The sequence below is a fragment of the Asterias amurensis genome, chromosome 8 (genome assembly GCF_032118995.1).
Source record: "Asterias amurensis chromosome 8, ASM3211899v1".
Classification (NCBI taxonomy): Eukaryota; Metazoa; Echinodermata; class Asteroidea; order Forcipulatida; family Asteriidae; genus Asterias; species Asterias amurensis.
Genome location: NC_092655.1, coordinates 6,018,943 through 6,039,958, shown reverse-complemented (window position 1 = coordinate 6,039,958; position 21,016 = coordinate 6,018,943). Strand labels below are relative to the sequence as shown.

Below are 21,016 nucleotides of genomic sequence, written 5' to 3'. Positions count from 1 at the left end.
ATCCTATCCGAGGATATGGCTTTTAAAATCAGACTAGGTTAAACTTAACTGCATGTTCTTTGAGTTCAAGTTTGAGCAAGCACGTATAGTGACATTTTTCAGCATTCAATCTGTTCTAGCTAAGGATGTTTACTTGTTAAACTCAATCTCCATTTTGTGTCAAAGGTCAAAATTTAAACCATTGCATGAAAGGTCAAAGGTCAATTCAAGGTTTCAAGGTGATGAATTCGTCTCAAATTTAGAAGGAAAAATTTACAGCACAAATACATCAAATTATAAATAAATAAAAAGTTTTTTGTCACAATGAGCACATTTTTAAGTCAACTCTTGACAAAAAGTGAAACCATTTGGTCCCTCATATTGTTTGATAATAATTCGAGGGGGAAATAAAGTTTTGTCATTTTTCAAGGCTATTTCGGTGGAAACCAAGTAAACGTATTCAACCAAAACCTTCAATTTAGGAACTTGTTGTGCCCTAAATTGTTTAGAAATTCAGTCCCTCGTTTACATGAGGTAATAATTTGAGGGAAAAACAAATGCAAAACAGCATGCTTGTAGTTTTTTCCCTTATTAGTACAAGACCAGCAATGTTTTTGAAAGAACCAAACAAAGTATTCCTTTTAAGAAACTTCAATTTAGGAAACAGTTGTGCCCTAAATTGCAAAGAAATTTAGTCCCTCATTTATTAGGTAATAGTTTGAGGGGAAACAAATGCAAAACAGCATGCTTGTAGTTGTTTCCCTTATTAGTACAAGTAAAGGCCAGCATTAGGAAACTTCACTTTAGAAAACAGGGGTGCCCTAAATTGCAATGATCCTTAGCCCCTCATTTTGTTAGATAATAATTTGAGGGGAAATAAGTTATACAGCAGTTTTGTCGTACTGTAGAGGAAAACTAGGCAAAATTTACTTTTTCCTACTGCAAGGCCAACAATGTTCGATTGAAACCAAAGTCAAAGTATGCCTAATAAGACTGCAATTTAGGAAACAGTTGTGCCCTAAATTGCAAAGTATTGTAGTCCCTCATGTTATTAGATAATAATTTGAGGGGAAAAACTTGGCACAAGCTGTTTTTTTTTATTTTTATATTCTTTCTCTCTCTTGCCAGGCAAAATTTTGTCAATGCAATCCAAGCGAAAGTATTCCAACCAAAGTTTCAATTTAGGGAACAGTTGTGCCCTAAATTTCAAAGATATTTAGTCCCTCATTTTATTAGATAATAATTTGAGGGGAATTACGTGTGCCAAATTGTGTTTGTTTTTATTCTTTCTCTTGCTAATTTAAAAATGTTAAGCACAAACAAAGGGAAAGTATTCCTTCCAAGTTTTTTAGTTTAGGGAACAGTTGTGACCTAAATTACAAAGATCTTTGGAACCTCGTTTTATTACATAATAATTTGAGGGGGAATTAATCGTCAAAAATTGTTTTGGTTTTTCTATTTCTGCAAAGCCAAACAGGCTGACGCAAATCAAGTTAAAGTATTCCTTATAAACGCCAATTCAGGAAACAGAAATCATTTGCCGTGTTGTGTAGTAGTCTAGAAAGTAAATCAAATGCTTCAGTTCTTGATCAATCTTAGCTGTGTTGAAATGTTTTGTCGTTTATGGTCAAAGTCGGTCTCTTTTAGGATGGTAGTCGTCGTATAAATCCAATGTCATCTTTGTTATTATTTATTGGCAAACATAGTGAGAAAACGTCACTATTTAGCTCACTAAAACTATTTAAAAAAATTGCGACGTTTGTGCAATACGTCAAGCATTTTTCTCAAAGCCTTTGGTACATACGATTTGTTTTGCATACATGCAATGTGTTTTGCACATCGTCAACTTTTTTTTTAACCAAAGTTGGCCAAAAACAAGTTCACTTGTAGCCATTTTGTCAGTTGACTACATCTGAACGTCCAAATTGCAGCCCCATGGAAAGCAAGGGGGAAATTAGTGGCCATTGCAGAATTTGTTTCTCCAACCAGCACATCATCATCTGGACAGAAGTTCTCATCATCTGTCGAGTTAGGATCCCATTGGAACGAGCGTCGACAACTCTTGGCACCACCAGTGCGGCCTGGTTGCGAGACAACAATCGGTGAAATCTTAGGCCCTTGAGGGCACCAGTTCATTTAAGCAAGCAACAACTACCTTCTGCTCAACACTTGCGTTAAAAAACAAAGCGCAGAATTGCGTCTAGCTCGTTTATTTTTTGTGAGACATTACAACATTGAAGTAGACACTAGGAGTACATCTAATTGAACTTCACTGAACAGAAAACATATCAACCATTGCACTTGGGCCTTTAGATCATCACAAGATCCAGGTGGCCGAGGGGGTCCACCGACAGGCACAGGTGTTTGCACAACTCTGCTTTTTTTTTGGCCAAATTTTTCAATAAAAAATTGGACACGACTCTCCTTGTATCTTGTGTTTTATTTGCCTTAACCCTACCCCCCCCCCTTAAATATTGAGGGCCCACCTTATCCTGGTGGGCCCCCAGGCTATCATTTTTGCCCACAATACAATTGGGTGTGTTTATCAGTCGCTTTTAGCAAGTCATTTTGCGCAAGGAAACTATCTTTAAATAAATACACATCACATTTATTGCATTGTGGGAAAACATGGCCGCCAAATAGATATAGAGACAAATAATGAGACAACAGTTTTGAGTTCAGACAAATCAACTAATAAGTTGACTTGCCCGTAAATAGCATCATCCTTTATTCTTGTACATATAATAACACTCACAATTTGATATAGACACAAGGCAACATTTTAGGCAAAATTGGATAAGTACTTAAGGCTATAGTCTTGGGAATTTTCGGGCAAAGTTGGATAAAAAAACGCAAGGCTATAGTCTTGTGGAATTTTTTGGCAAGATTTGATAAAGACGCAAGAATTTTTGGGAAAAATTTGAGCAAAGTTGGATAAAAACGCAGGCTGTGGTCTTGTGGAATTTTTGGGCAAAATTTGAGCAAAGATGGATACAAACGCAAGGAATTTTTGGGCAAAGTTGGATAAAAACGCAAGGCTATAGTCTTGTGGAATTTTTGGGCAAAATTTGATAAAGATGCAAGGCTATAGTCTTGTAGAATTTTTGGGACAAATTTGAGCAAAGTTAGATAAAAACGCAAGGCTATAGTCTTGTGGAATTTTTGGGCAAAATTTGAGCAAAGATGGATACAAACGCAAGGAATTTTCGGGCAAAGTTTGATAAAAACACAAGGCTATAGTCTTGTGGAATTTTTGGTCAAGATTTGATAAAGACGCAAGGCTATAGTCTTGTAGAATTTTTGGGGAAAATTTGAGCAAAGTTGGATAAAAATGCAATGAATTTTTGGGCAAAACTTGAGCAAAGTTGGATAAAAACCCAAGGCTATATATAGTCTTGTGGAATTTTTTTTTGCAAAATTTGAGCAAAGTTGGATAAAAACGCAAGGCTATAGTCTTGTAGAATTTTTGGGCAAAATTTGATAAAGATGCAAGGCTATATATAGTCTTGTAGAATTTTTGGGCAAAATTTGATAAAGTCGCAAGGCTGTAGTCTTGTAGAATTTTTTGGAAAAATTTAAGCAAAGTTGGATAAAAACGCAGGCTGTAGTCTTGTAGTGTTTTTGGGAACAATTTGAGCAAAATTGGATACAAACGCAAGGAATTTTTGGGCAAAGTTTGATAAAAACACAAGGCTATAGTCTTGTGGAATTTTTGGTCAAGATTTGATAAAGACGCAAGGCTATTATAGTCTTGTAGAATGTTTGGGGAAAATTTGAGCAAAGTTGGATAAAAACGCAAGGCTATATATAGTCTAGTGGAATTTTTTGGTGCAAAATTTGAGCAAAGTTGGATAAAAATGCAAGAAATTTTGGGGCAAAACTTGAGCAAAATTGGATAAAAACGCAAGGCTTGTGGAATTTCTTTGAGCAAAATTTGAGCAAAGTTGGATAAAAACGCAAGGCTATAGTCTTGTAAAATTTTTGGGAAAAATTTGAGCAGAGTTGGATACAACGCAAGGAATTTTTGGGCAAGATTTGATAAAGACGCAAGGCTATATTCTTGAAGAATTTTGGGGCAAAATTTGATAAAGACGCAAGGCTATAGTGTTGTAGAATTTTTGAGAAAAATTTGAGCAAAGTTGGATAAAAACGCAAGGCTATAATAGTCTTGTAGAATTTTTGGGAAAAATTTGAGCAAAGTTGGATACAAACGCAAGGAATTTTGGGGCAAGATTTGATAAAGACGCAAGGCTATAGTCTTGAAGAATTTTGGGGCAAAATTTGATAAAGACGCAAGGCTATAGTGTTGTAGAATTTTTGAGAAAAATTTGAGCAAAGTTGGATAAAAACGCAAGGCTATAATAGTCTTGTAGAATTTTTGGGAAAAATTTGAGCAAAGTTGGATACAAACGCAAGGAATTTTGGGGCAAGATTTGATAAAGATGCAAGGCTATAGTCTTGTAGAATTTTTGGGCAATATTTGAGCAAAGTTGGATACAAACGCAAGGAATTTTTGGGCAAAGTTGGATAAAAACGCAAGGCTATAGTCTTGTGGATTTTCTGGGCAAAATTTGATAAAGATGCAAGGGTATAGTCATGTGGAATTTTTGGGAAAAAATTGAGCAAAATTTGATAAAATGGCATATTTGATAAATATGCAATATGTTCATAGTCCTGAGGCTACAAAAGGTGTAAGCCATCCATTCTGTTGAGCTTAAATCTCCCTGGGTTCGTTCATACAGGCCTCGCTTACGAACTGACACTGTTGACTGTGGTGCTGTTTCATGGATGACAATCGGTCCTTAGGAGATGCAGTTGTTACGCCACCTCGCAGTTGGTTCACATGTAAAAATAAAAAGGCATTTATTCTTGCATTAGTCTTGTTTTAATAATCTGATTGAACAAAATACGATTGTATGGCAATCTTGTAGCTAAGTACACCCATACAAGCAATATATTTCAGTTTCAAATTTGGCCTATTCATCCTGGTAAGGTTCGTCAAAAACAGGGCTACAACGTGAAGGTCCCAGGATACCTGCCCCACACGGTTTCCAGATCATCAGGGCCTTTGCACCGCCCGAAGGCGGGTCAGGTCCGCCGTCCCAGAAGGAGGGACAGTCCCCTACTGTACTAGCGCGGTCCCTAGTTGGAAAGAACTTAGGGACTACTTCCGTTGGTCAACCATTTGTGATAACACCGGCACCATCCTAGCAGATGAGGAGCCCGAATGCACCTTTAAGATCAACCACCCAGTGGCCCGAGCCGGAAGTAGGACCCCACATGCCACGTGCACGTGTCCAGGTCCCTTTAGTCTGATTCGAAATTGTCCGTGCTGTACTGTTTTTATCCGCACGCACCACCATTTTTCGATCCGCACGCACCACCAATTATTTCGAGCCGCACGCACCACAAAGTTAGCGCAAAAAAATAACGCGTATATGCTTGCTTGCTTGCAATGGTGTACTTATTTACAAGATGCCAACGGTATAGTGAGCTATCCCAACACCTCACTACATGTAAAGCATCAAATATCAATACATGTAAAGCCTGGTTCATACTTCCTGCGAAGCAAATTTGTTGTCAGAACCCTCTTTTGCCACAATATTCACAAGTGAGTTAATTAGATTTGAACTGATGCGAATTAATTGTTGAGAATTTGTGACGTCAACATTCGCTTTGCATTCGCATTCGCAGGAAGTATGAACCGGGCTTTACTCATCTTAAAAGAACATCTTACTTTTCTTCATTCATGATCCACAGATGAGCTGCTAGGATGTCTTGATGATACTGATGTTTTCCAAGGCAGTTGATCTCCTTTATACCCCGCAGCCTTCATTGTGTCGGTAGGGGAGACTCCATCCGTACTTGGTTTCAGGAACTACTGGCCCTGAAAGGTCAAGTTAACAGATAGAATTATGTAATTGTAAGCCAATATTTTGTCATCAAAACTCTTGCATTGGTAATTTAAACCACCTCTTTATATAATAATAACAAAAATGGTGGCATCTTAAAGCGCTCAGGTCTGTAACGCAGTGACGCTCATGGCGCTTCAACATTATTACCCCTGGTCACTGGGCCTTAAATCATTCCTTAACCATCTCAGCTCCCTGGGGAGTATACAGTTTGTGCCCCCAAATATGTAAGCTAATCAATCACAAGAACTAACTCTGCCCTCACAGGTAACCATTTACAACTGGATGGAGAGAAGCTTATGGTGACGCGAATAACCACCTAGATATTTCTTTGTGTATCTTGCACAGGCATGCCTCTGTGGTGATACACTTTTCACCCATTAAAGGGGACAGAAAGTACTAGAAATAATGCCCCTATTATCCCCTATTGCCTTATCCCCAGTTCCAAAACGTGGCAGACAAGACAGGTTGCACCATAGTTTATCATTGTATTTGGGTATTTGGCTAAATGGAAATTAAAGCATTCTGGAATTTGGAGGGGGGGGGGGAGGGGGAGATGATACACACCCTCCCCCCCCCCACCTTAATCGAAATACAGCCACTATTGTAAATCAGCCCAATTTTTGGATGGTGTATTGTTTATAAATCAGACCTCACTCTTACGACACATTTTGTGCTGGTACAACACTCAGAGTGACCTTCAAACTACCTCAGTTTTGACTTAGTAAGGTGTACCAATTGTCTATGGTCATAGTTGATAAAACTTTTATATGTTAAGTTAAAAACAATTGCAGCTATTTTGCAATTTTAAAATGCATGGCGTTGCATGAGGAATGCCCTTTAGCTAAATGAGTTTAATCGGGCGCTAGTTCCATTTGATTTGCATACACATCCTTCAAACTATTGTTAGGAATTATGTAATTACCTTTTTAGTTATAGGCCTACATCATATTCAGATCATTATGAGCTTTGTTACTGGTGATCTCTTGACATCTTTATGATGATGGCTGACAAACACAACAAAGAAAAACATTTTGAAGGCAAAATAAGATTGCATATAAAATTAATAGATTACAAGGGGCAAGTCTGGCACTTTTATCGAATTTGGGCCTTAATTTGAAAAAAAATCACAAGGGGTAAGTCCAGCAGGTTTATCAAATTTAGGCCTAAAATTGGAAAAAAAAACACAAAAAGGTCAGTCCGCAGTTTCATCGAATTTGGGCCTAAATTTGAAAATATCACAGTCCAGCAGCTTTATCAAATGTGACCTGCTCTAACGTAATGAGGCATGTCTAGTGAATTTCACTTTTGCATTTTTCATAATAATCCAATTAGGCAAATCTTAATATTTTAAATGAACTAAAAATCAAGACCATACGACCTTCCTGTCTGAAATAATGTGGAATTTTCTACGACCTTGACGCTTAATGTTATGACGCGTTTTGGAAAACACAAACTCCAGAAAAATTAATTTGAAAAAACGCGACGTCTCACACACTCAATAAAATAATGTTTATTTGTTTACGATAATGAAAACATCAATTTGCAACCCCCCGTGGTCAGGCAAACAAAATTACCAAAATGAACAAACAATTCAACGAGAAGTAAGATTATGATGTGTAGAAAATTTCAACAATAAGTTTGACAATGTTTACCTGAAATTTTAGAGCCATTTGCGTTGATATTTCCAACTTGAAATGCGAGTTTTGTTTGCGTCAAGTCAAAACATAGTAAAGACAGCTGTCACTCAGCGCACAGCATCAATCCCCGCGGGTATACTCGGCTTGAAGACCAGGGAACATTCGCAATTTCCCCGTGCATGTTTCTCATGATTTTAGCGAAATTTCTTACCCAGCATAAAGTTTAACTGAAAGATTATTCCTTTAACATTCAGAATTATTTGGGTTTGGAACAATTCAACCTTGAAAAACCACGAAACAATGATGGAAATTAGACACTGTTTTCCCAACGTTCGATAAACATTCCACTGTCCACACGTCCTATGTGTAGCAAAGTTTGTGCATGGTACCCTAGCAGTGTCCGTGTGTACATTGTCGTATTACCAGCGCTGCAACTGCATGGTACCCGCACAGTGTCCGTGTGTACATTGTCATATTACCAGCGCTGCAACTAGCTGGCAACAAGACCGGGTTGGGTGGCGGACTCTCACCCTGAATGGATAAACATACGCCTCGGTCTGTGAGCCATACTAATCTCCCGACGCGGATTTATGAATGAGAGATGTCATCGCTGATAAAACAGGGGTTGCCTTTGGTGACCTTTGAACCCGTCTCAGTGTTGACACGTGTTGTTGGTGGCTATATTTAGACAGCTCGAATCTTTGGCTTTCCAATGGTACTCTTGGTGGCGCTATGCAAGTTGTGTGAAAAGTTTTGCGACACTCGCAATTTGGCGTTTTCAATGAATGTTCGCTGTCTGTCCCGTGGGATTTGGAACATTTTCGGATAATTACGTCAAGAACGTGGCTCAGAAATCGTCTGTTTTTACATCTTTAGTAATCTTTTGACGAAAAGGTAAGACCATAGTAAGTTTCATCAAGATTTAGGCAACCCAAAAAGGTAGAAATAATAACAATAATTTGTATAATTTTTTGTTATGATTATGTTCGGTGTCAAATTACACGAAATGAAATTTTACTAGACATGCCTCATTCCGTCAGAGCGGGTCACAAATTTGCGCCTAAAATTGAGTAAATCATTTAATCAAATTTGAGCTTAAAATTGAAAACTTCCAGGGGTGAGCCCAGCAGTTGTATCAAATTTGGGCCTTAAATTGATAAAATCACAAGGGGGTAATTAAGCGCAGCAATTTTATCATGCATTAATTATTTGAAGCTTAAAATGCATGGCATTTATACAAGGTGATAAGCCCTTTAGCTGAATTAGCTTTATTTGCCAACACATAGTTCAGAGGCCAACAAAAACAATTAACAAGAATCGTGTTTACCTCTTTAGTTGTATAGTAGGCCTTCATCGTATTCAGATCATTATGAGCTTTGTTACTGGTGATCTCTCGACATCTTCATGATAATGGCGGAAAAGCACTACAACAAAAAAACATTTTTAAAGGCAAATTAAGTTTGCATCTAAAATTGATAAAATCACAAGGGGGTAAGTAAGTCCAGAAGTTTTGTCAAATTTGGGCCTAAAATTGATAAAATCATAAACAAAATCACAAATAGCAATCCCCATACTTTTATTGAATTTAGGCTTTAAAATTGAAAAAATCTCAAGGAGTAAGTCCAGCAGCTTAATCAACAAGGGGGGTAAGTCAAGCAGTTTGATCAAATTTGGGCCTAAAAAGTATTTTTAGGCTTTAACATTGAAAAAATTCCAAGTATGTCCAGCAGATTGATCAAATTTGGGTCTTAGTTGAAAAGATCCCAATTAAAGGGGTAAGTCCAGTAGTTTTATTTTCACAAATTTTGACCTAAACCTGAAAAAAACCACAAGGGGTAAGTCCAACAGCTTTATTAATTTTTGGCCAAAAATTGAAACTAGAACAGCGAAGCAATAAGGAGTTGTGGCCATTAAAGTTTATTTTGGTTTTACATATACAAAGCAATGTTTGATTTTCATTGTTAAAGCTCATTCAACTGGAACCAGTGATAGAGAGATTGATTTTTGTTTAAAAACAATATTTCAAAACTTTAAGAGTTTGAGTTCTTTGAAATCCAGATATCAATCTTCGAGCCAAAAACTTTATCATTATTTTTATTCCAAAAACTTCAACAATATTGGAAACTTAGCTGAAATTTACCAAAAATGAATGGCAAATATATATAACAATCTCACTTGGGTATTTTAATAGTTCTCATGGAGACATGTGAATTTAGTATTTCCCTCCTCAGTAGCTGTGAGTTTAGTAAAAGTTCACTGTGCCCCATGAATATTCTATCAGTAGGCAGGGCCAGAAGGTAGTTATTCAGTGTCTTTGTTATATTTAAATGTTTTGTCTTATTTGGGTCTGCAGTGGTTAGTTACCCCCAAGAAATTCCTTAGGGCATTCAGAGTCTGGTCAAGTATGAAGTTTTGAATGGGTGGAATTGTGAGGTATGTTGAGTACATGGGTGCGGTCAGGGAGAATGAGTCTGTGCTAGCCGTGTGTTGGATAGAGCGTGGCCATTCCAGCAGCGTTTTAGATAGAGAAAGGAGGTGATCATTGTTGAACAAGTGACAGAAAAATTGCACTGGGTGTTGGTCACTGCAAACATATGTGAAGGGCAGATTTTCAGGCTGTTAAAAATTTTAAGGCAAATTCCTTGGAGTGGTGAGACAACAATTTTGAGAGCTGGACTTCAAGAGCTTCACTATTATGGAAACCGCAAGTTAACTTTATATTAGGCTTCTGCATTTCAAAAAAATCCAGTGCATGATGCTATTTTTTTCCCCCAGGAAGAAGTTTAGTTTAAATCAATGTGGTTTGGAAAATGCAATTCATGGCTACTTTTAATGCTTATTCCAGAGGCGTGTTCATTTAATTCTCTAGTGTTTTGGACTTTGAAAATGATCATCAATTTGTGTGTAAGGAAATTAATTGAAGGTTCATGGAAAGCTTTGAGCAGTATATTATTCATTTTGCTTTTGAGAACTGTGTGATATGAACTTTGTGAATGGCAGCGACTCAAATCACAACACACTAAATCTGAGATGGTACTGTGAGGAAGCTGGGATTTGCTAGCTTATCTTTATGGAGTGGTAAGTGGAAGCCTATCATCCGGTGGGACTGTTTCTTTGCTTTTATTGTATAATTTAGCTAAATAATTTACACATTGTGAGATATATTTATGCAAAAGACACAACCACTATTAATTATAATCTCTGACTTTTGAGTGACCATAAACCTGTAGCACTATATATAAAAGGTGTGTATTTATCAACGCCAGTGTTACTCCTTTAAAGGATGCTGTAAATAACTTTTGGGAGTAAAATCTGCCCTATGTTTATAGCAGCACATTGCTTTTCTCTTTGACAAGATGTACCAAGCTTTTATATCAGTGAATGCTCTTGAGCTGTGGGTTTTTGGATTTCTGTAATTGTAAATATTAAGTACTTCCAAGAGTGATCAAGGCAAATAGTTTCTTTTAATTGATTGAGGTTTGCGTCATCAGCAGAAATTTGACACCCATTCTGTTTTATTTAAGAGGAAGGCCTTTTTTGGAACAGGTCGTGACAAAAGTGTTAGATCTTCCATTAATGAGGATTTCATTTACAATTGATTTGTGAGATAAACTAAACTAAGTAAAGGTTGGAGAGAAGTGTGTACATTAAACTTATTTATTGTAAATATGTAACTCTAGTGTCACTTGTCTGTAATTATTTGAGCGGACTGCCGGACGGACGCATGACATAGGCTCGCACTGCTTCGCAGCTCGCCAAAAATCACAAGGGGTAAAGTCTGTCAAGCAGTTTTATCAAACTTGGGCATAAACTCAAAAATTGTTCAGCCTAAAATTTACAAAATCACAAGGGAGGTAATATTAAAGTCAAAAAGTCTTATCAAATTTGGGCTTTAAATTGATAAAAATCACAACGGGCAAGTCCAGCAGCTTTCAAAAATTTGGGCCATTAATTATTGAGGCTTAAAATGCATGGCAACATGTTTGACACCTCATTTATTTGGGTCGGGTCATGCAAATCCGAGTTATGCCAGGTCAAAGTTCAAAAATTTTGCCATTGTTTCTATTACTTAAAACAGTAATTTTTTTGTACTGAAATTACTTAGGATACAATGCATGTGTTTTTGTTTTTAAACTAAATTTGTTTAATTGATTTTTTAAATTAATTTTTGAAATAAGTATGTTTGTTTGTTGTATCTTGAATAAAATGTATAAAACTAAGTCAAACATTGTGTTTCGTTTGTTATTTAAGTTTAAGACCATGTTGGCCAATCACTATGTGGCACACATCGCAACCACAACCCGTAAAAAATTGGTGGGGGTGGTTGACATTTCGATACGAGGGCAAATCTCTCCCTTTTAATCAAATAGAGCAAAATTTTTGCAAAATTTGATTTTTGTTTCTTTCTTTTTTTCAGTATTCTGTCACTACTTTTTCACTCTGTTTTTTACTCATAAACAGACATAAAAAGGAGGTGAATAACACAATATCTGTCAAGAGAGGAAGGTGAAGCAATTTCCCGACCATTTGTGGTTGTTAAGACCCCCCCCCCCCCCCCCAAAAAAAAAAAAAAAAACCCAAGGGGAAAAAAGCGGCCTGTCGGAAATGTACGACTCACGGCCCACTCGGCCAAAATGCCCAGAATGCCCTAGCACCACGCCCTTTCCGGACCTCGTGGTTTTGCAAAATCGGCGCCTCTGGAAATCCAAACAGTAAAAAAGTACAGATTTTTCATCAAAAAAGACACATTTTCAAGAAAAATTATCCACCAAGATGATGGGAAACTCACCGTACGAATTTTAAAATGCTTTTTGCCCGGAACTGTTTCGATAAAACGGAGAAACTTACCGAAAAGAGCGGAGTGAAAAGCTGGAGTTCTTGCGGACGTCGTGAAATTTTCTCGAAAGGAAGAGAGACGCCGGTTGGTGCCCAAACCGCAACTCTTGCAATGTTTATATTATGTCACGTGGTCAGCTACACTGGTACCCTGACCATCTAAATCTTGACGTCGACTGATGATTATTCATGACTTGATTGCTTGTTGGCGCTTTAGTTGACCTTGCTTGTTTCTTTGAATGTTTTATGTCATTTTTTTCAGCCAAAATTACAAGGGGGGTAAGCCTTGCTGCTCATTCCTTTGGATGTTTTTGTAGTACTTTCTACAACAAAGGAAAACCTTACACATCTCAGACTGCACAAGATCTTTATCGGCTGCAACACCCCCCCTCCCCCGCCCCTGAGCTGGCAAGTCATGAATAATCATGAGCCATGAACTGAAAATTACAGGACTTCCAAAAATGCACAAAAACTCTTCATATTTCTTTGAAACTTTCAACACATTTTTAATAGTAATTCCTCGTGAGCTTCCAATTACTTCAGAAAGCTTCATCCTTCTATGTTGATTTTAAATTATAATCTAAGCAAAACAATACTTACAGCTTGCGAAGAAATTTTAATACATTTGTTATTTTTTCTTTAATGATCCAAATCACAAAAAACTTGCTCCATGTGCAATAAAAAAGAGGGGTGGCAATTTTTAAACCATAAAAAAATAATACACTAGCACCGTTTCAAGAAAAGAAACGTCTTTTACTAAAGAGAGTACGTTGATAATCAGGGTATTTTTGGTTTGTAAGCTTCATACAATATAAAAGTACATACAATTGATAATAAATGACATAATATGTATATTATAGGTATTTGAAAATGTACAAAAGACAACAAATCACAAGCTTATATAATCTTACTAGTAATAACAACTTGCAGCTACAAGTACCATGGATACAACTCACCTGGAAGGAATACAGAAAGTGGAAGAACAGTCGGCATGGTTTTTATATAGTGTTAAAGGCTTTTTACAAGATTGGTCAAAATAACAAACATCATTGTTCAATTTTAGTTGAAAGCATACCTATTATAAAGTTCATACTAGAATTGCCTATTTTTCAGTGTTGAAGCATTTTCAATGAAAAATAATATTATAGGTGGATTGATTAAATACAGGTCAGAGAAGAAGGCTCCTTTTCAAGCAGTGTTTACATCCATGAGGCTTAACAAGACAGACAAAAAGACAGACGAACAGACAGACCCATTACCGTAGCAAACAAACTACCCCAAATACATCTTTTAAAAAACCCCACAAAACCCCCATTAATTCTGAATAGAGTCTGATTTTAAGATGGATAGTGTATAAATAAAAGCCTCAATGCTGTAAATGTACAAAAATAAAAAGTAAATTTATCTCGCACAACTATAGGACTAACAATGCAATACAAGAAACTCCTATTTGAAGCCCATCCAACTACTATAGCCTGTGGAAAATATTGAAGTCTTTCGGCCAAAAATGGGCAACTTCAGAGGAAAAGAGGTCTATGAAAGAGCCAAGTGTGCTACATAAATATCTCAAAAAAATGTTGAGTGCATGCGAGTTATAAAGTAAAAACTGAGTTGATTTACAATATTTTGTATCTGAGATATTAAATGTTTCTCTATTTCTGACAACTAGTCTACATATACCCTAGGTACAAGTACATCTGGAAAGCAAGTACATCCGGAAAACCGTCTTGCCTTAAGTTTTGCATAATGAACAATCCCTTTGGTAAGTGATGGCATTTTGGAGCCAAAAGTGCAATGAACACTTGTTTCACTGCAGGTCAGTATCCAATATGTCTCAGTTAGTAGCTGAGCCCAAAAACAATTCTACTTTTATGCTAACTGGAATAAGTAGGCCAACATACCAATCGGCATGTAGCATATGACTGGTTTTCTGCTATTTTTTGCTAGTTGCTAAGCACAAAAACAATTTGTACTTGGGCCTACTGGATGAAATAAGGTAACAAGCCCCAAAACCAATCTGAGTGTAGCCTATGTGACTGGTTTCCTGCTAACTTTAGCTCAGCACCAAATTTTAAGCAACATTTTTAATTGGGCCCTCTAGATGGCAGGCGTTCATATGGAAACATCATTAAACCAAACTACTATTGAACAGTGAAGAAGGGGGGGGGGTGGTACTAGTCCACCTAAATCCTGCCTAATAACCTCATTTGGGAGGATTTGATTCTAGGACTAAACAGATCTATTGATAGCTAACTCTACATTGGTGAGTTGTCATGCAGAGTTGGTGAAAGAACACAAGATGGGGGCCTTTAACTCTCTTGGGTCAGACCAAGGTTAAGTCCCCCTGAGTTGCGTGCAAGGAATAGGGATTAGTAATAACCAAAAAAGAAAGCGTTCTTGTCTACGTCTACGTCTAGTCCTGGGACCACAAGGGAACAATTTCTTTTTTTTTTAAAGGTAAAATCTAAGATTAGTCTACGGGAACCAGGCCTGTTACAGTGTGATTTGAGTAACTGTATCTAACTGTGTCTATGATGAAGGGGCTCGGTGTGAAACTGTCTCTAGGTTAAACCCTGTCTGAGTTTAAATACCCCCTGATGAACCACTTAAAATCACAGATGAATGATGGGGCTCAGGTTTCCGTGATAATCACACAAACTCTGAAGCTGTAATGGCTCAGGAGAGGTGCCTCTCTGTTAAACAATGATTCAAAACTTGACCTCCAGAATTCAACTCTGACCTTAATGGTTGACTACATGACACAACTGCCATTTTCCCTCAACCACTTGTTGGGTTTTGGCTCGTAAGGGCAAAACACTAACACTAAAACAAATGTTTAGATATTACCCCACACTTTCTACCAACTACCTTACCCTATAAACTACACCCTAAATATGTGAAAATAATTCTAAAAGGTCTGAAAATGGGTGCTTACAACCTGCAGCTGTGGTAAAGGGCCAAGCTGAGGGTGAGGTCCTATATTGCATGAATATATGACCCTGCAAGGTTTTAACCAGTCCTTTCAATATGATCATGTGACCTCCACTCAACCAATAGGACTGCCTAAACTGTCTGGAGTATTTTTATATGAATGAAGTATCTAATAAAAAATAAGTGAGTAAAGACATCAAGTTGTGCTGACTCTAATAAAATACCATAGTAGTGCTACCCTACATGTACATGATGCTATCCTACATGATGAGTTGTCAAGTGGAGTTGATGAAAGAACAAAATGGAGAACCCTAACAACCAAGGTCATTATTTCCAACTGAGTTGATCACACTTTGAGTTTGAGCATACGGATTATATCTCATGTAGAAACACAAAATTAAATTACCAAACACAAATACTAAATAATTTCATGTGGAACAAAGAAAATTTATGAGAGCAGGCGCTTTACCAACTGAGCTTTCCAGCCTAGATGACAAGCTGACATCACTTCTAGTTTTGTCATTATTTTCAGAGATTCATTTAAAATACCAAGTAAGTAACCACAGGGGATAATTGTCAATTTAAGTCCTTTTTCCTTTAAACAACTGATAAATATTGACTACTGAGCACACATACAAAACAAAACACAGAACATAGAACAAAGCCTCATGGATTAGAGCAATTCTGTTTAAAGTCTGTAAGCAGACAGTTTCTGCAAGTGACTTTCTAATTCAAAGCCGCTCCTGACCATCAGCAGAGCAAAACAGAGTCTTGACTCACACTAGACTTGTGGACAAGTCGTTTAATGTCTGACGCAGTGATAGCGTTCCGACTCTCCCCGCAGTATTCTACTACTGCTGTCACAACTATGGTCCTTAACGGGGAGTAGGAGTTGGCAACTAGCAGTTTGCGCGAGAGCAGTGATCTCACCATAGCACCGCCCAAACTCGACTATCTCACCGAGTGGGACCATTGACGACTTGTCCACAAGAGACTAACACTAGAAATTTAAACAATTTCATCACACAACTCTGGACTGGAACTTCCATTTTCTTATCTCATACAAAACCACTCTAAACTTGAGTCATGAGTACAGACACTTTTCTGAGAGCGTGGGAAGTTTTCCCCTAGTTGTGAAACCTGAACCACTTTCCATGCAGACAGAAAACAATCATGGCTCTGTTTGAGGTTGGGAAATCAACACTTCCATGCTATGTTAATGGGAGCCAAACTTGATAACTTATATCTGAGAGTAAATAAAGTGGACTAACCACAAGATCTTGGGGCAGGTAGTCCAATCCTAAAAGCCTAGGGGTCAAACCAACCACAGGACCAAGGTACAAAGCTTTTCTTAATCTCAGCGCAATCCAGATGACTTAATGTTTTTTTTCTTCTCTTCAGAGCTACCCCTTGAAATATGAAGGCCTATACAACTCACCATGACAAATGTCTGATGTTTTAAAGAGGTGCTCCAAAATCAGTTTACTTCTGTACTCCATTCATTTTCCATTCACAAAAGTTCTGAATTTTGATGATATCCAATCAGAACATCATTGAATTTGACCTTTAGACTTGCCCACAGAAATACACTCATTTGTTTTGGGTTTCCGATGACTTCGTGTGTCAATTTGCTCTTAATAATTATCCCCATTTTCATGAGGTCTCTATTTGTTGGAAAATAAGTTGCATGTTGTTTTCCAGCGGATATTAGAGAGTACCAAACACAAGTTCTGTTGTATCTGATCAGCAGAGTGTGTGTTCAAGACCAGTCATTATCATGATAATCAGACTTTCTGAACGAAGAATATTTTTCTGTACTTTGAAAAATGATGCACAGTCAACACAAATTTGTAGAACAAGCAACTTAAAAAGATTTTAAGAATACTTTTTACTATAGCTTAGGAAATAAGTTTTCTATAAAACACAGCCAACACTTACGTAAAACTTGTTAACCTTTCGACTAGTTTTACTAGTCATCCTCAAATTTTGCATAAGCATTGGCTGTGTTTGATAGAAAACTCATATATTTTACCAGCCAGATGATTTTGACTATAGGATTATTGAGAAAACAGTAAATTTTCAAATCAAGTGAGACCGTTTTGAGTCTCTAGAAATTGATTTTGATATAAAAGGACTTGATATAAACACACCTCTGCACTACAATAAAATATGTTATATACAATGTCCACACCATATGTGTCTCTCATGACAGACCAGGCTAGCCTACTTAAACAATACCCTACAGGTGATAAAAACTTATCAATGGCTGCATTGTTTACCATCAACCAGATGATGTTTCCAGGAGCCTGGTGTTTTGGTTTTACTACACAGTAGGGATGCACTGTGTAAAACCAAAGTGGAATATTGAGTGGGTTTGCAGCTTTGTGGAAAGAATTATTATAAACAAAGGTTCCAGCTCAACTTTGGGAATTTACATAAAAGCAAAGTGAAGCCATTGTTTAATTTCCCTAGAGGTAAGGGACCATTCAGAAAAGTCAATGTAAAACAAATTAGCAAAGATATTGAAGAAGAAAAAAGAAGACTGCGTTTTCAGGCATTACTTATATTTTTGGTAGTGTACAGGATGTACATGTAGGCTTAGAGATTTTGTCAGCTAGCAATTTTAAGGTGCTGGGTGATCAACATACTTTCCCCATAGTGTCATTATTTTTAAACATTGATTATTCTGAGCGGCCACTGTACAGATGCTGAATGACAAGTCCAATTATTCCCAAGCTGGTTTGAAAAAAATGATTTCTTTAACTTTCCTTGTATCAGTTTATTTTAACATCACACATTATTGTTAACCTGAAAATGCAGGGCCTCATTAAAAAAAAAACGCTTAAAAGCTGAGGAAAAAGCTTTAAAATTGGTATCTGCTTAGTTTAAATTTACAGGGAACCAGTCACAGATAATGCAAATTATGGCATCATCTTTTTGACTGGTAATCTATTTCTGCTAAGAAAACTTGTTAGCAAAAGCAAACATTGTCCGTAAAACAGCTTAGCGGCAACCTCAACACAGGAAAAATTCTTTGTTCATTTAAAGAGAGGCAAGGGTATTATACATTTTGGTAATTACTGGCCATAAAAACTGAATACTTTGTTATAAAGCGTCAGAATGCTATTGATTCCATGAAACATTGATAGAACGCTAGAACATGTTTTGAAGAAATGTAGTTTTAGAAAAGGAGGTAATTTGTCCATGATTAGTCACTACACATTTTCAATCTGAGAAAGACTCAAGGCATGAGAGCCTTTCTCAGGCATCCGCAATCACACAAATCTAGGCAACAAGGCTGTGTGTTTTTTCTTGCAACTTTGACCGATTGAGGCAAAACTTTCACATGATTGTTAGTTACTAAATGCTCACACCGAGTGAGGATATTAGCCTGTATAAATTACCAAAAGTATAACTTGCCTTTAACTATAACTTTGTTAAACTATCGTTTAACAATTGATGCTCCTTTTTACAAAACCTGAGAAACCAATTAATTTAGGTGGGCAATTAAACGAATACCAAACCTATCATTACTAACTGCCACATCATTGGAGGTCAAAAATTGAAATGAAATATGAACAGTAAACATTAGTCTCAAGTTCAGCTTTAACTTTAGGACCCAGCACAGGGATTACCACAAAGTATTCCAAAAATGTAGATGCTTTGAATACTTCTCTTACAATGGAAAAATGCAAAAATTCTTTCACAAGAACAATCCTTCAAAAGAAATTTTCACTTGTCTATGAAGCATCTCTTTCATTCAAAACAAATTATAACTCAGTTTCAGATATATACCATTAATATCTTTGTTAAGGTTTTGATTTAAAAAAAAAAAATATTTAAAGTTAATACTTTACTATAAATATTTGTTTCAGCAATGGCTAATTTCTTTGTGCTCCAGCTCCAGAGTGAGCTGTTGCAGATCACTCTCCAAGCTGCGATTCCGTCGACACATCTGAACGTAATTCAGCTGCAGCTGCTTCTGGTACTTGATCACCTTCTCCTTCTCCTCCTGCCAGATGCGTCGCTCATGGGCCATCTTGGCTTCATGCGCCTGCAGTTTCTTTCTGGTCCCTGCGAGATCATCTTTCAGTGTCTGCATCTCATGCTTCAATCTCTCGTCAACAGGAGACTTCGAGGGCCCCTTGTTAGCGTCGAAGCCCGGCCCAGCCGCTTTAACTTCCGAAAGGTTCAATAAGTTCAGCTGACTGGTGCTCAGGCTTCTCACTCCTAAACTTATCTTGTCCAATTTACTTTTGTACATTGCACTTTCATCCTGTAAGTCGTCTACCTGTGCGATCAATTCAGCTCGTTCATTCTTCAGAGTGGTTGTCTCTTTCTCCAGCTCCAACGCCCTCTTCTGGGCCTCTTGAAAGCTTTGCACACTCACCTGAGGGCGACTTGACTTTTCCAGTTCCTCCTTCAGCAATATTATTTGGGAATCACGTGATTTCATTTTGTCCATGAGGAAACCTATTTCTGTCTCCCTCTGGCGCAGCCTCTCTTGGAAGCCCTGCTGCTCCTTTTCCTGCTCTTTGATGCGTCCTTTCAAATTGCCGACATCACTCTCACTTTTCTCTTGAAGCAGGGCAAGTTCCCGCTTCATCTGGAACACCTCGCGCTCCCTAGTGGTCAATTTGACCTGCATGTCCATAAAGTCGCTCTCCAGCTGCCTCTGCAAAGGGGTCATCTTTGTACCCCCTTTCACATTGGAGAGTTTGTTGCGGAGAAGACTACAGTCCTTCTCCGTTTCACTCAGCTTCTTTTGCAGCTTCTCAATATCGCTGCTTCTGTCTTTAACAGTTTGTCGCAGCTTTCCAACTTCTTGTTCCTTTTCATCTTGAACTCTTCGTAGCTGATCTTTCATCTGACTGATGTCTTTTTCCCTCTGCATGAGTTTTTCTTTTAACTGACTTGCATTCCCAGAAGGGTTTCCTTTTCCCGACAACAAACCACCTCCTAATTTGCCTTTCTTCTGCAGCTGTTGATTCAGCTTCTCCTGAACCTCTCTGAGGTAGGCAACCTCGCATCGCTCCTGGCTTAACTCCTTCTCCTTGGTGCCCATCTTTGTCCTCAATAGCGTAAGCTCCTCCTCTTGCAGCCTGACCTCCTTCGCCAGGTTCTCTTTTAGTTCCCGCATGTGGTTGGTTTCAAAGCGGGTCTCGCTTAACTCGGCCTCTTTCTCCTTTAAGAGTCTCTCTTGAAAATCCACACTGCCTTGATTGCTGCGTCGGTTCTCCTGAAGTTCTGCCTCCAGCGAGGCCATAGTCTTTGTGCGCTCAGTGAGCTGCTCCTCCTGGTGGGCAAGTTTGTTTCTCAAGTTGGCAATCTCTTTGGCCTTGGCACTCAGCTGATCTCTGTGATTCCTCAGCTGCCATTTCAGGTCTTCAACTCCCTTGTTGGCAGAAGAATGCTGCTGTTGCTGATGCTGTGAGGTGTCCGTCTTTTCTCGAAGCAACTTCTTCTCCTGTTCCAATTTGTAGATCTATCGAAAGAAGAAATGATTGTGAGTATCTACAACAAAAAGATCAATTTACTCCATTACGAGACCAAGGGTCGATTCACAAAGATAGTCCTAACTTAGATCAAGTCCTTGGACTCTTTTGGTTTGATTAGGTTATGGTACAAAAGCGTTCTGCTTCAATTCACCTTACTCCTAAATGTTGTCATTCTGCCAATTATTATTGATTCATTGTGTACCAAATATATTTATTATCT

At 37.8% G+C, this 21,016-nt stretch overlaps 1 protein-coding gene across 5 annotated transcripts in view; it reads right to left on the bottom strand.

Annotated features, from left to right (window-relative positions):
- Positions 1-12,848: 12,848 nt before the first annotated feature.
- Positions 12,849-21,016, bottom strand: part of LOC139940473 (uncharacterized) — a 62,058-nt gene continuing 53,890 nt past the window's right edge. For 4 of the 5 annotated variants that reach the window (XR_011786452.1, XR_011786451.1, XR_011786454.1 and 1 more), the window contains 2 exons: positions 14,420-20,783; positions 12,849-14,384 (listed from right to left, as the gene is read on the bottom strand). Coding sequence is in view for 1 of the 5 variants with exons in the window: in XM_071936747.1 (XP_071792848.1) it covers positions 19,170-20,783 (1,614 nt within the window). In the remaining 4 variants the exon portion in view is untranslated. Of the gene's footprint in view, positions 20,784-21,016 lie in introns of all 5 variants that reach the window. The other variant, XM_071936747.1, reaches the window with a different exon arrangement.